Raw genomic sequence first — 16,653 nt, forward strand, 5'->3', positions numbered from 1 at the left:
ACAACCCACGTGGATACTTGTGTTTCAAAAGCTCGCGTGTAAACTCCCAGGTTAAAGTTATTGTATTTTTTTTTTCATTTTTAATTGCAGTCGATGATGACGCTGAAGGAGCGCAAAGAAATGGAGGACGCGTTCAAGAAAGCTCAGAAGCCCTGGGTGAAGCTCCTGCAGAAGGTCGAGAAAGCGAAGTCGGAGTACCACAACAGCTGTAAAACCGAGCGAACCGCCGCGAACATGGAGAGGAACGCCTCGGCCGACAGTTCGCTTTCGCCAGACCAGGTAAAACGAGCGACAGTCATATCTGCCCGGGTCGATTACAGTAATACAGAGTTACACCATCCCCGGTCCATACGTCGATTAGCGCAATTGTTACGTTACGTATTCGAATCATAGTCGTCGTGGCCGGGCTCGCTTTCGAAAGGTTTTTAGGCGAGCTCGATGCCTCGCGTCAAGTAGTTCCCGCGTTCTCGAAACGCTTGTGAATCGTGCACTGCTCAAAATAAGCAGAGGCTGGCCAGTTCAAATGACTTTACTCGTTATCGCGGTTGCAGTCGAAAGGGAATTATAAAGCAGAGTTGGGCAAAGATAATATCTAGATAATAGGTACTTACGGTTAGTCGTTATTCAAAGTTTCAATGAGGATGATTTAACTTTAGCTTTAGTCATGCGCCAGAGACGAAGCAGGTTATTCAAGGATCTGTAGCTCTTGGGTTGTGACTAACGTGGTTTCAGCTTCCATTCAACTTTTATGTCAATCGAGAGGAATTGACCTATTTGAATAAATTTTTCTTGCATCACAAAGTCGTTTCAGCAGCATTCAAATTATTAACAAATTCTTATTCCTCAATATTACCTTAAAGTCATATTTTAAATAAAAGATTTGAAAAAATACGACCGTACTTTTTTTAAGTTTTCTCTCACAATCAGAAATAAGAATTTCTTCTGGATGGTCACTTTGAAATTGATTTCACAAGCTGTTAAAGACAGATGTACTCTCTTTGCACAAGATTTTTTTTTTATATTTATATTTTTATATATATTTCATTAAAACTGGACCTATACTTTTTAAACAAATTCGAACTAGCAACGTGACAATGATGACATAAATTCACCCTAATTCCACGTGGACTACGTTATACTTCAAGTCCATTAAAATCCATCAAATTCTAAAAGCGCTCAACTTGGCGTGAAATGAAGCCTTTATTTAAAAGAGAATAGTGATTGTGCTCTGTTAAATACCTCATCATTCCATCTTCTTTCCCCCTGCTATTTTCCATATTAAACCAATGAAGGTGCTAGTACACGTAATGAAATTTTGTTTCTGCTAAATATAAGTTTGGGAAGCGCTGCAGTATAATATTAGATACGTAATTAAATTGAGGATCTTGCAGCAAGAGGGGAGCAGCACCATCTTTAACAGCTTCGAATAAATTAGAAAAAAATGTGTATAAAATTAACTTATAAAATTGCTTTGGCTTAAGTTTAAAAAGAGATCACTAATTGAAAAATATATTTTTTTCACACAATAAGTAGTAGTTGTTGAGTTGATAAGTTTTTATTTCTATTTTTGTCGATAAAATATTCTGTAATAAAAATATAAATATTAATATTTATATATTTAATATTTTTAGTTTTATTTATTTGCAATAAATCGCTCATTTGTTATCGGGATTTGCATCAAACGTGCACCGAACGATGTAGACTTTTTCTTACGTATATCACACGTCATAACTCAAAAACTGTCAAAAATGGAGCTGTATCATCTTGCTGCAAGGTCCCCGATTTCTGGATTATTCAGAAACGTGATTCCCTAATTGTTTTGAGCAGTGTATCGTTTAAAGACGAATCTAAACCTGCAACGACGATCAATTGTTTCGACACAAAGCACAGTGCCTAAGGTCGAAGCCAGATATATTGGCCGGTGAATTCATTTTCGCGAGCAGCGATCGAGGAGAAATCAACCACCACCACCTGACGATCGTGGATTTGTCAGTTGGAGTTGCGTGGCCCCCGAAGAGTATGTTGGGGTAACGTGAACGCTGCTCAGCTCCGCCTGTAACGTAGCTGTGTCGCTGTTGTTTATTCTTAACGTAATAGTTGTGTGCGTTACGAAGTTATGCGTAGACCAATGCGAGATGAAGCTATCGAGAAAGAATCAATGTTCTGACCAATAAAGATCCTGAATTTTTCGGGGCTAACGCAGACCTATTCTGATGCGCGTATTTCTACGCTGACAGCTCGCTTTGGCCTACACGCTAGAAGCTTGGCACTATCCCCACCACTTCTGGCTCACTCTTGTTCTGCGAAGGCGAGAGCGAGATGGAAAGGGAGCGAGTCAGAAAACGTTGAGAAAAGGAGCACCGAGGCAGGCAAACTGTGTGGTGGGAGAATACCCCTCGCGAAAATCACCGGCCAATATATCTGGCTCCGACCTTAATGAAATTCTTCTCGAAGCGACGATATTATCGGCAGAACATGCACATCCAAAAACACATAGTATGTGACGTCATATGTGCCACGTGTGCGTCCGTAAACATTAGTGTGTATTACTGTGTATCTCGATCCCACATTCGCGGCTCAATATACAAGTAGATACAGTCGTTCTTTAGCAAGTATCATTTTCAGATGGCCCGAGGCTCAGAAAACGTATGTGAAAAATCCCGTGCTATCTTACCAAAACGAAAACTTTGCATGCCGTGTTGTTCTATGTTCTCGAGACTTGTCGATAGTATTTCGTATCTTCCAATGTCACAAGAGCCTTCCAGATTTTCGTAAATGACTCTTTCCTGAATGCCTCTTTCCCTTCTCTGCACGTTTCAATGATAAATTGCAGGCAAATTCTTTACTTCTTACTTGAACCTTTAAACAGTAACCAAAATTAATTGGATGTTGTTAGTGAACAATTTAATAATGCATCACAAATGCGTGTCACACCCTGATATATTTTATACAGTTAAAGTAGAGATTTTTCGCTTCTGAGTAATGTCTGATGCGATCTTGGAAAATGTTGGCATTTCCATAAGAAATAAAAAGAGAAAGCAATTTTTTTTTTAACAGTAACGAAAATTATCCTGGAACTATACAGTCGACCAAAACAGAATATTATAAGTTTAAAATTGTAGTCCCCATTCTCTAGAGATTTTCTACAAAATATTCCTTTTATTCAATTGCTACAATATTTCCTCTTTGTTATAATTTCCTTGTTTAATTTCTTGTGATTGTACAGTATTGCGTGTTATGATTTTCACTGAAGTTTTTAAATATTCTTTTCCCGAAAGCGAACATCCACTCTAGCCAAGAAATCGAGACAGAATATTTATTTGCAGCCCATACATACGGTTTGCACTAGAAACCCAACATTTTCCAAAACTGCATAGAAAATGTTTTGTGTCGACTAAAGTTTACTATAAAAACTTTAGAACACCCCTTTGCAATAGACGCGAGCTATCCAAACGCGATATGCGGCGATCAGCTGGTGCAAAAAATTCCACTTTCACGTTTCGTGGGTTCTCTTTAGAGAAATTTGGAAAATTTTTGTCGAAACACCGTTGTTGTTGAAACAGTGCCTACTGCAAGAATACTTATCGTTGCACGCCTCACTGTCGGGAAATTGAATAATCGCCGATGGAGAGGCGATCGTCTGAAAACAGGCTACCAACGTTTTTAGATGACAGTATGTGGATGTGGTGCATGGGGCCTCAGAATACGAAAAGCCATTAGGAATTCTAAAATAGGAGACGTTCCGCTTGTATGTATAATTACATTGCATGCAGCATGCACGTTTATTAACATTCTCCCATTTTTCGTTACAGAAAGCTCTGCTGGTAAGCAAATCATCTGTCTCGTACATTATTTTCCAATTAATAATCGCGCACCGCAAACATCGAGTCTTCGAATAAAAATCTCCCCGAAATACGTGGTATAAGCCGAAAGCAGGGGTGATTCCCTATGAAAGGATAAATCGAATATGAAGAATACAATTTTTTTCTACGAGCATTGTTTTTCGAAAAAGCAAAGAATTTCGAAACGAGAGATTGTTTTTGAAATAATCAATTTTAAAGAACCATTCATGCTGATATGCACATAAACCACCCTGTACATTGCGCATTTTTACTATCAGCTTTCTCGAAAGTGAAAGCACGTGGAAAAAAGTTTTATTTTATATCGACAAGTGTTTTTTTAAAAGGAGCCACCTCAAATCGGATTATACCATTTAAAGACACTCTATATACTGTTCAGAAAAATTAGGATACTGCGTGGCTGAATATTACAAAATTCGAAAAAGCTGAACCGAAATACAATGTGAGAAATTGTGTAGTATATAGAACCGAGAACAGTGTCTAAATAAATTTATTTGCTGGGCAAAAGCACTTCACACCATACGAGCACATCTGTAAACGTGGTTCTACAGTTCGAAATCAGGAATTATACATAATTGTGTCTACTCGATGAAAATAATAACTACTGCAAATGTTTAATAAAATTATTGACAACAAACAACATCTAGAGGCACTACAGACAGAAGAGAACTGGAAAAGGTCGAAAATATTTGGACACACTGTGTAGCATATATAAGTTTGAAAATGTCGAATACTTTACTAAAAGTGAACGATAGTCATTTGAGTTAACTATTCTCTAATTATTTTGAGCAGTATGTACGTACTGGGTAGAAGATTGCAGTATTTTAAACTAAAAGAAATTTGTTCTATTTTTTTTTTGTAAAATTAAATTTTAATATAAACTTTGATATTTTCTCAGCTTGCAAAACACACGTGGAAATTTCATTGCGTTTTGCAATTTATGCTGCTCGATGATTGCTTGTTATCTACTCGGTTCTCGCTTGCAAGTAAATGTAAAAAAGATGAACACACTTGAAGATGTTCGATCAGGAAAATTACTCCCATTCGTATAAACTTTAGATGCTCGATGAATTGGTATGCTTCAGCTGCACCTTTCAAAATTCTGTTCCATACAGTGTTAACGTCGACTTTTTAGATTAAATATTCACTCCTAAATTCTTTATTCAATTACTCATACATCTAACACCATTCATGTTACTCACACTTCCTTACACAAATGTTATACAAACAAAACTACCCCATAATTATACTTTTTAAATAACTTTCACCAGAGATGGGCAAAACTTTTATCGAAATAAAATTTCGAACAAAGAATAAATGTTAAAAAAAAATTAATCCTCGTGTCGATTTAACTCGAGTGAACTGTATTCGAAAAAGTTAAAGTTGAAGTTAAAGTTACAGTTACAAAGCTGAAAAAATAAAAAAAGAATAAATAATTCACTTTATTCGTCAAATAAAAAAATATCACTATTATTGTCGAAAATCTAAATTTAAAGTAACTTTTATTCGATCCGTTATTTAAATAATTTTTTATTTGGTTAATGCCCAACTCTGACTTTCCCGAAGAATTGCAAAATCTTTCGAATAATAATTTGACTATTCGATACAACCTAGTTGACGAGGATCCACAATTTTCCAAAGTAACTAAATTCCATTTTTACCTTCTCTGTTTTCCGAAAGTGCATCACGGTCCCGTGCAAATTTTTCACAGAATTCAACAACTGCGCGCAAGGCCTAACTCAGACGGACCACGTTAGAAGCCCACTACGGACCCAAAAACGGTTGTGCGTTGTATCAACCACCGACAGCGACAATTTCGTGGTACAGTTTTTTTGTCGTCGATACGGACTTCAAACGTGGTTGATCCCAGTGACAGAGCCCAACCACTGTTTTGTGGTTGTACTTGGCTTCTAAAAGTGGTCCGTCTGAGTTAGTCCTAAAGCCCTAGAAAAGAAACGAGACAACACAGACACGAAAACAGCAAAAACACTCGAGCACCTGAGATATTTAAAAAAAAAAACACGCGCCAGAAGTCGAGGCATAAAGCATTTTTTAATCCCTCGTATCTGAGGAACGAAACTACAGATTAGAAATTGGTACTTATCGATTCCTGCCGATATGAGGACTTTGCAAGTTATAACTTCTCATATGCTTTCGGGACACCCTTTATGTAACACTGCTCACACGCATATCACAGAATTCATCAGACTTTATCAAAAATAATGACTGGTATGTTATACTTCACTGTAACTCTATCGCACGTGTAGATCGATTATCTTACTTATTTAATTGATATAGAGGTCACGCTTCTTTCTTATCAGAGCTATTCTTTGCCATCACAATTGTACGCTAGACGAGCTTGAGGGTAAAGAGCTGGAATTGTCGCGAACACTATAACGCAAGTATCCATAATTATTCGATTAATAAACATTATTCAGAAATCATGTTCCACGGTTTCTTGATCCAGTGCGCGCTTAATTACACATAGCTGTGCAAATACAGGATAGTCTCTGTCCGCTAATTCACTAGTCCACAAAATGCGAGCGTTTTTTAGTATGCTGGGTTCGTACCAAGATCTTTACCTTCAACGTAGCAGATGCGAGCGCAGAACGTTCGCGACATTCGTTATCCCGGTGTTCTGTTTAATCGACAGGTGAAGAAAATGCAAGACAGGGTGCAAAAGACGAAGGAGGAGGTGCAGAAGGCGAAAGAAAAGTACGAGGCTACCCTGCAGGAGATTAACCAGTACAACCCCAAGTACATGGAGGACATGACTCAGGTGTTCGAGAAGTGTCAAGAGATGGAGGCGCAGCGACTTCAGTTCTTCAAGGAGGTTCTGTTTGGCATCCACAAATGCCTCAATATATCTCAGGATCCCATGTAATTATACATTCGTCCCTTTTTATATACATATAGGGTAAAGCACCCAATTACTGACACCTAACCAATTACTTAAGCTATTTTACTTAAAATAACGAATAAATAAACTATAGTATATAATCTATAGTATAGATTATAGGTTGAATTACATAATTATTTTTTTGTATGACTTTACAACGTTTATTTGTTCGTTGTTTTAAGTAAAATAGGTTAAGGTGACAGTAATTGATTAGGTGTCAGTAATTGGGTCCTTTACTCTACTGGGTGTAGCTTAACACGTGGGGCCCACTTCAACGGTGGACGTGGACACAAAAACGATGAAAATAGTTCCTGTAAACATGTGCCCTATTAGACCTTGTTCTCGAGATACAATCATTTTTGTACTCCAGTAATTTAATGGCAGACAGAGATAGTGTAACTGATTCTACTAAACATTTGTATAACTCTTTGTAATTGGCCTTGTTTTTTTTGTAATGGGACATTAACAGCTTAATTTTCTGTAAATTTCTTAAGGGTGCATTCTACTTTGCCGGTCGAAAAAGAGGCCTATTTTCATGAATTTTTTTCTCAAGAACCAATGTACGGATTTTAATGATTTTCAGGGCGAAATGTTTATTATCCTTTGCAGTATAGAATCGTGTTTTTCGTGTTTCCAAAATGTAATTACAAATGCGTGGATTTAAATCGCAATGTTTGTGGCTCAGTGAGAACACAGGCGCTCTTGCGGAAGTCCTCCTCGGTCTTAAAGTGCTCCTAAAATGATAAAAATAGAATGATTGTGCCCTATAGAAGTGTACGCATAAAGTGGACTAGAATCATCTAGTTATCAAAAACAGTTTTTGTTCCAACCACAAAAAATATCGAAAAATGGGCAGAAAATCCAGAACTTTTTCTTCACAAGGCCGCTGTTTTATAACCACCGTTGATAAATCAATAATTCTACCCCAGACCTAACCGAGACCTAACCCACGTACTAAACGAATTTCCAAAATCGATTTTCTCCACAACGAAGACTCGTATATAAAAAGTTTATTCTGCATTCTTTATTTATTCTGGCTTAAGGATTCACCTCCTTTCCGGTTGTGGCATGATTTCCTATGCACCTTGTGTAGATGCAAGTGCCCATACAAATATATGTATGTCACATAGATACAAGTATCTATACATAGAAGGGGTGGCCCTTAAATTACGCGAGGCATTGGAGGGGTGGCGAATTTCTTACGTTTTCTTACAAAGGGGAGAGACAGAGTCGGGCAGCGTGTTACGTAATATTTTTTCAACCTAATTTTCAACATGAGTTGCCTAAAAAACGATGTTTCGTCGCATACACGAAGCCGAGTTAAATGAATTTATAAACCATAAAAAGAATTTTAATAACTGAAAAAATGCAGTGTAAAAAATATTACGTAAGGAAGGGGGAGATATAAATTCTCACGAATTCGAGAAACAGTAAGACGTCGCCAGAATTGCCCTTACTTAATTTAAGAACGGCCCCAAACGCGTTATTCAACGAGATATTAATTTCTACATTATACATTTCGATTTACAGACTACCACAAATATACGAGGAATTCTATCACACGATTAATAACGCGGATCACGAAAAGGATCTGAAATGGTGGTCGAACAATCACGGTGTAAATATGGCTATGAATTGGCCACAGTTCGAGGTAAGGTATAACTACTTAAATAAAAATATACACGCATCGCAAAAACTCTTTCTTTTTTTTTTTATCGCATGTAAGCCCCTGCTCATGGTTGGAGATCTGATGTTAGAAAACATAGCCGTAGAGTGCATTAAATATTATTCTCGTTCTTTCCTTTTTATAACTGCATTAATTCTATCCGTTAGTTATATTCTATATGTCTCGATATTCTACCATTTCTTTCGTGTCGAAGTTGCATCGCGAGCTTCGATATTAGATATTCGAATCCAATGTCGCAATTTATACTTTGACGTCCCACGGAAGATATTCTTTCGTTACAGAAATCCGAGACAAAAAGATAGCACTGGACATACTGTCGAATTAATTTCACTTTCAATGTGATTTATTGAAACAGCTTGTGCAGATTTCGCCAATATATTAATATTTTTTTTACGAAAGGAGTGTTTCTCACAATTGTGATTGGAACGTAAAAAAACGATAAAGACAAAGTCAGAGCAGAATTTATCAATACTTTTTTACTATACCATATCAAATATTGTTTTTAATTTAATATTTCGTAGGAGATTATTTATTTTAGAACACCTTTAGTATTGTATTCAGTAAGGGTTTTACATTTTTTTTAACAAGTTTAAATCTACTTGTTAATCAACTTTATTTAATCAAAACTGTTTATTGCTTCCTTTATAAGCAGTTCAATTCAGACCTACGTAACAATACTTCCTCCATTTGTAAACGAATCAATAATACCTCTGGCCTTTCATGAATGGTAAGAATTTTGAATGACATTTCTGTATTTCTTTCTAGTGAATATATTTAATTGAAAGCTGAGATACGCTATCTTTTTGTCATGGACTATATTTCTAAAAGGAGCACGAATTTCGAAGGGTAAAATGTTACTTGTCTTCACAAGAATATCTGAAACAATCAAGAGAAATTCGTATTTTTTAACCAACGTTTTTAACCCCTAAACGTGTCTCGCATTTTCTGTCTCCGACGATATCTCCGCTTCTTTGTAAAGTTTTCGTAAGCAAACGTCCCGCTAAAATACAGTTTTCGTTCACTTCCTACACACAATGACTCGCACTGAAAATCGTCCACCACATTTGCCCTCCCATTTTTATTCACAAAACGTAATGTATAGATATGATACTTTCGTCATCAATTTAAGAATGTCTCCGCTATGTCATCACTTAATTCGACGTAAATAGTGATGTAAAATTTTGTTAAATGTCAATGAAAAGCACCTTACACTGAATAATCGTCTGTTTATGAAGATTAAGGATCGTCAAAACGAAAATATCTGTGTGACTCATTTATTGGAAAGCAGCTTGATCAGAAACAATGCCCACACTCCCGGGAATGACTGTGTCATCTGAGAAGGAAATACAGAAAAGATATATAAACTGGAATATATTATCTTCCATGTAGCGTAGGGTTTTCTCAAAATTCGAATTATTCTGGAAATTATAGCAGTTTGAAGAATTGACTGTATAATTTTTTACATAAAAACTTGCACTCAAATGCTTGTAACAAATTGAATAATTGAAATATCAAAAAAATCCTACGCTACATGGAAGATAATATATTCCGGTTTATATATCTTTTTTGTATTTCCTTCTCAGATGATCCAGTCATTCTCGGGAGTGTGGGCCAGATTTTTTGCAGTGCTCCGGGAAGCCATTTTGTTCGCGGTCATTTTGTACAATTCTTCAAAAAAAAAGAAAAGGAAAAAATTATTTTCCAGCAAAATATAGATTGCTTTAAAACTATGCAGAAAAAACCAAGCTCTATATTTTTATTTATACGAACAAAAGAAATCCCTAACTTTATCTTTTGTTAGTGGCTTCAGGGTGGGATCCCCCCTTAATGGAAGGAGAAACTAGGCTCCCCTAATTTTTAAATTCTCAAAAAAAAAAAAATAAATAGGCCCCTTATTTCCAACTCTCATTATAGACTCCTCCACAAATCACAGTTTACCTTCAGAGCTACAAATTTGTCGTCCCTTATTAACAACCGTACAGTGACGAATTTCCCTCCACAAGATTGCCGCGATTCCCTCGTTTCCCACATCCCCCAAACAAGTTCGAACTCCGTTGTTACGCTGTATTGCGCAGATCGAGGCGTATCTTTAAAGGGTTAAACCCGTTGGAAGGGCAGCTTATGTCCGATCACGGTTAACGATCTCTTCCCCGTTAAACGTCCAGAGTACGCCGCCAGAAACGTATGGTACACAATGTCGTGATGTTACTCTTTTTAAGCTTTAAAACACTTAAACAGTCCCGAGACAATCTTCTGGAATGCATGCATGTGATTGTCTTTTTTTGGGCGTTGCTATTACGCAGGACTACACAGAGGAGTTCCGGGACATCACCAAGGGCTCAAAGTCCAAGGAGGCACTTCCGGCTGGCTCCATCACGCTCATCAATCAGCGCCCGGTCGGCGAGGATCTGCATGTAAAGTTTTGTTATGTTTTACAACATTAATTTGTTCATTCGACCCTCGTGCCTACGAGGCGACGATAAAGCAAGCTTTCTTCTTTTCTCTCTCTCTCTCTTTCTCTCTCTCTCTCTCTCTCTTTTTCTTTATTCTCACCGTCCAAGAGCCACGAAATAGCGTCGTAACGGCAGACGCGACGAGGTCACTGAGGATGGGTTTCCTTTTTCAGCTTCTGGCTCGCTAAGCTAACCGAATTAACCGTAACCCGCCATGTGCTTGTTCTTGCACGTAATCTCTGATCTGTATCACGAATACACCGAGCATGTCTTCACCGTCGAGGAACAGGAGCGAATTTGCTGCATCGTGCGCCGGCGAGACCGAACAAATTCTCCCTATCGCAAAATTCATGCGCGCCGAGTATGTATCGAGTTTGTTCTCGCCTCTTCTTGCGCTCTGCTGATCGAACGGATTATATTTTAGTCGATCAAGATACTGTACAAAATTTTGCCTTTTCAAGGTGTCTCCACGTTAAAAAAAAACTTTATAAATTATTTTTTTATAAATTTTTTTTTTACAAATTTTATGTTTAACTTGGGGAAATCTTCAAAAGGCACCTCGACTCCTTCAGAGGGGAATCCCCCGGGGCGCCAGGGTAGTGCGTGATTTTTACCCACTAAAACCCCACGACAACTATGAAATTTTTAATAATTTCCATGTAAATATCTCGATTATTAAGGCCCATTGGCAAAAGCGCTCGGACACCTATTTACTTATTTTCGACACAGATCCATCGTGCCAAGGCTCATCAAAATCGGTGTATACCACACGGTGCCCTCCCCTTGTGAATGAATCTGTAAATTTTCTTTCTGCGAGACTTACTTTCATACCATTGGACATATTTTACGCACGTGCTACTAGAAAATACAGTTCACGTTAAATTGTGAAAGCAAATTCGCTCTGTGTTTATACATACGCTTACAAACAGGATTATTAGCACTGTATAACATCGTTTGATGCGTCATTGCATATTATTATACGAGACTGAACGTGAGCATAAATCAAACATGCTTGCAACCAGAGATCATCTGCGCAGTTTACGTTTGCCATTCTGTTAATGTTACCTTTCCGTGACCATGTTCACGATAATCGTGGATTCTAAAGGAAAGCTGCTTTTTAAAATCGCAATAACAGGTAGCCCGCGAATACGCCTTCATCCTAATTCATTTTAACTGCGCATACCATGTCCAAGCAGAGAATTCCTCGGACAGTTCGTCACCATTGCTGCAAGCTTTATCAGAGATTCGTTCACGCACTAATTCTCATCACTGTTGTTTACCTGTTTCTCGAAACGCACTTGTCGAGCGTGTAAACATGAAATTTAAATGCATTTATGAGGCTGGTATTAAAAGAAACGCATAACAAAGCAAAATAACATTATCGCACATGATTTTTACTTTCAGCTTAAAAATAACAAAACATGCAGCTCAATTTTGTAAAGTATTACGAGAAGTTTATTTATACATGCTTAGCACATTGAGTAAATTATAAATGTAAATGAAATTCAACGTGGCCCACGTATTTTGGTTGCACGTATAATTTAAAGTACCCTCGCAACATACACGTTTAAATACTGCCTAGAGTTGTAAATACAACTGTATATACAGTTCGAAGAATCTGGAGAAACAAATAGAGTTAATTATGCAATTAATTTACGTGTATACTTAATATAATTAGTGTAATTAATCGTTCCCTTTCGTGGATCTAGGAATTCCCACCAGTCAATAATAAGTCAAAATCGAAGCCCAGCTCCAGAGTAATATCGACGGACGGAGGCCACGGGGATAGTAAAACCGACACGATTAGTTCGGGCAAAAACTCTTCAGAGAAGAATAACCACGATGGTAATGCAGTGAACAGGACTTCTACGATTACGTGAGTATTAAAAATAATTGAATCCGTATATTGAACGTTTACGAAGGAATCCTTTCCTGAAAAATTCTTCATCTTCGAGTTGTTCGGTAAAATAAACGAAAAAGTATTATTTACATAGAAATAAAGATTAAATTAGATAAAAAATAATAGATGATAGCAGGATCGATAAATAGTAGAGACACCCTTCGCAGTATTTTCATACATTAAAGAGGTATTCTGGTCTGGAGTCTCGAAAATTAATAGTTTAGGATTTTATAATTTGTAAAACTGATAGCCAATTTAGCCTTTTTACCCAATCGTGTTTCCGTGCCTTTGGGGGCACTTCTAACTTTGAGGAAAATATAACGAAGTTAAATTACTTGCACGATGATTATCTAAACAACGGCCCTTTCAACTCTTATCGTTATCAACTACAGTAGCAATGGCACCTTCCTCTATGGGATCATTCTTCTGAAAAGTTCTTACGAGAATCAATTAGTACGCTCTCGACTTTCAAACGAAGCAGATATGTACCTCTTTATTTTTTATAAAAAAAGTCGACAAATGCAGGAAAGGTACAAAGTACATACAGACATGCCTGTCCAGCGAAACAGAAGAAAGAAAATTCAAAGGAAACTAATGTACCGTAAAAGCTGAGACTAGTTTTACGAGTATATCAGCAGAAAAGTTGAGGAATACTGGAAGCGACGAGATTCCTATCGTACATACATAGTAGGGAACACGGATAATCTCTCTTCAACTTCTTTTTTCTTTAAACACTTCGGCGATGACGATGGCCCCATTAGCGCTCTTGTACAGCAAATTAAGTGACTTGAATCACCATTAATCAATTTCTATCCACTTTAAAATTGCACGGAAATCTTTAAACGCTCTTTTCTCGAATAAATGTTCTCCAAATTGGCGATACAGTTATCTCAGGAATTACTAGACCGATTCCCTTATGCCTTTACAAACGTGTAAAGAAAAGGTCTTATATCCTGAACTAGAATTAAGTCGATATCAGAAACACTTTTTCTACGGCTCAGAAAAGTTGCCAAATTGATACTAAAAATTAAATTTCATTCATTAAGAGGTCCTTATTTTGTTGAAAATTATATTACACCATTTCGTCCAGATGTGGCGATCACCACACTCGTGTAAATTAGAAAAGAAATCTGCATCCGTTATCCCAAGCTCCTAGGCCCTTGAAGATTTATTGTTTTTATTGAATTATCCTCTAAGTTATTGATTACATAAAAAAAAATGTCAAATAAAAATTGTAGATCCAGACCAAGAGCATCTTTTATATTGTACTACTTTTTCTCGTGGGACAAAAGGTTTTCGAAAAAAATCCGAAAAACTGAAAAAAATGAACAAATTTTTTTTCTAATTTTGAAATAAATACTTCTCGAACACTTTTTATTTATGAAGGCTAAAAAATGTGTATTTCTTATTTTCAACTACTATTTTTTAAAAATTTAAGGGGCATGTACACCTAGAAATTCCAAAAAGATGGATTTTTTGTACATAATTTCAGTGTTTGATATGTCAAGAATGTTCCACCAAGAGTAAATAAGAGCCACCCTAATGCCCAGCATACTAAATTTAACGTAGATTATTATTTAAAGGAATTAAGAAATTAGTGTTACAGTTAGTTTACATGCATCTACAGTGTACGTTTCTTTCAGTAACGGTACAAATGTTAAGCAAGAATCAAATCCATTTGAGGAAGAAGAATGGGATGAAGACGGTGGCGAACCATTAGTAGACAACGGTGAACCTGGTGTTCCTGTACGCGCGTTGTACGACTACGAAGGAGCCGAAGCAGACGAGCTTAGCTTTAAACAAGGTGTGCAGAAAATTAACGTTGCATTTACATGCATTTAGTTCCTATCACCAAGTGTTCTATATTATACAAACTATACATTCCCTTCTACAGGAAAAACCTCCACATTTTATCAAAAATATGCCTTCTGTTTTATGCATTTGTACTAATTTTAATTATACCTTTTGCTATGTACCATGCAAAGCTTTTTCTTTTTACTTACAAGAGATTATCCCCAATCCGGAAATTAAAAAAAAATACGAAACTTTGGAGATATATAGAGGATATATAGAAATGTACTACGAAATTGTTTTTGCTGCTCAAATTCACTCTAAGGGGACGAAATTGACCCCTGAAAATCCGGCTATTTTCCGATTCTGAATGATTTGCAAATGATAGTCCTAATTAAAAGAAGTAACTTTTGTCTGCAAACCTTTTTTCTATATCTTACAGTTCGCAAGTTGTAACACAAAATCTGAAAATAGCCGGGCAGCAAAAAATCTATATATCCTCTACATATCCCGAAATTTTCATATTTTGAATTTCTGGTATTCAAGATTTATTAACATTAATTCTTATATTTTCGCAGGTGATATATTCGAGAAATTAGAAGACGAGGATGAACAGGGATGGTGTAAAGGAAGGAAGGACGGCAAAGTGGGCCTTTACCCTGCAAACTACGTAGACCTAGTGTCTCAATAAATCACCGTGTGAAGCCAAATTTCATGAAAAACTGTTAGTTACTTAACACGTAACACGTACGAAAAAAACAGAATTCTTGTTTTGTTGTTTATTTCGCTACGAAATAGCGCGTTCATTGAAATTTGTAAATGTCGTTAGATAAGAGTTACGCGAGACTCTATATTAGAGATCATTCATTTTATGTGATATATGATGATCGCTAAAAGATAACACGATAAATCTTACGGTTCGATGCAACAACTGAATGGTATGGAAATTCAGCGATTGGGAACGTTACGAGTATTAGAATGGCAAAACTGCGTACCCCCCCCGTTTGGTTCTTTCCTTTCTTTTTCCTTCTTTCAAATCGATATAGCTCAATGCGAAAACACTTGAAGGAAAAGCTTTCACCCCCGCGGGGTGAATGGTTTTCTTTTTCGTAGGTAGTTAGGATTCTCTAAATCCATCTATATGATTAGCACTAGACAATAAGATGGATAACGCATATACCGCAAGTATATTAAGTTTAGATTTCCAAGGTAATTACGGTAACACACTTTCTGACTCATTACTATTGTTGCTATTAAAGAAATTCGGCGAACACGTGCGAGAAGTATATTTAATTTATTGTTATTCAAATGATACTATTAAAAGCTATTCTGTCTGAATGACATCGTTGTATATAATAGATCTAAGAGCATAACGGTATGTAAAGTTGTAATTGTTTAACGAGGTTGAGATTTTATGATGTTTGAAGTACATCGGCATAAAATGAGATACTTCGACGATTTAGGGTGCATTAAATGTGCCGAGTGAATAAATTTGGGACCCAAAATAGTCCAGTCGTTTCTTTTCCATTGATGAAGCATCGCAGCATTAATATTAATCGAAACCAATAAATTATTAACATAATAACATCGAATCTTGATTATAAATTATCGTTACATTTATAACGATGCGAAGATATTTATTTTATTAAAAAATTGTCACAGCAAAGTTCGCATGAAGGTGCGATTTCATGCTGACGCCCGACGCTCGTTTTGAGTATCAAAACCAGTCGCGTGACTGACGCTCAACCAACGAACGAGCGTCAAGCGGAAAAGCTCGGAAAACTGAGTTTAGCTTTTCCGCTCGACGCTGAAGATCACGTGGACCGATCACGTGACTGGTTTTGAGGTTCACAATGAGCGTCGAGCGTCAGCGTGAAATCGCACCTTTAATTAGTTATCGTACCATTCGAACACAAATTTCTTTTCACGCTAGAACGATATTTATCAAGTACGATTTATGGAGGAAACTTAAACACTGCTTTCAGTGGAAGAAACTTTAATGTAAAACGAAGTAAATGATATTGAAGATATCTCGTATAATCGTAACATTTTTTGCTACTAAA

At 36.7% G+C, this 16,653-nt stretch overlaps 1 protein-coding gene across 5 annotated transcripts in view; it reads left to right on the forward strand.

The window, feature by feature from the left end:
* Window positions 1-15,312, forward strand: part of Synd (protein kinase C and casein kinase substrate in neurons protein Synd) — a 97,828-nt gene extending 82,516 nt beyond the window's left edge. For 3 of the 5 annotated variants that reach the window (XM_076807879.1, XM_076807880.1, XM_076807881.1), the window contains exons 3-10: window positions 91-279; window positions 2,626-2,646; window positions 6,514-6,740; window positions 8,290-8,410; window positions 10,750-10,860; window positions 12,609-12,775; window positions 14,443-14,603; window positions 15,169-15,312. In XM_076807879.1, the coding sequence (XP_076663994.1) occupies window positions 91-279; window positions 2,626-2,646; window positions 6,514-6,740; window positions 8,290-8,410; window positions 10,750-10,860; window positions 12,609-12,775; window positions 14,443-14,603; window positions 15,169-15,281 (1,110 nt within the window). In that variant the 3' untranslated portion in view covers window positions 15,282-15,312. The remainder of the gene's footprint in view (window positions 1-90; window positions 280-2,625; window positions 2,647-6,513; window positions 6,741-8,289; window positions 8,411-10,749; window positions 10,861-12,608; window positions 12,776-14,442; window positions 14,604-15,168) is intronic. The other 2 variants (XM_076807883.1, XM_076807882.1) reach the window with 2 other exon arrangements.
* The last annotated feature ends 1,341 nt before the right edge of the window (window positions 15,313-16,653 follow it).

The sequence above is a fragment of the Andrena cerasifolii genome, chromosome 3 (assembly GCF_050908995.1).
Source record: "Andrena cerasifolii isolate SP2316 chromosome 3, iyAndCera1_principal, whole genome shotgun sequence".
Taxonomy (NCBI): domain Eukaryota; kingdom Metazoa; phylum Arthropoda; class Insecta; order Hymenoptera; family Andrenidae; genus Andrena; species Andrena cerasifolii.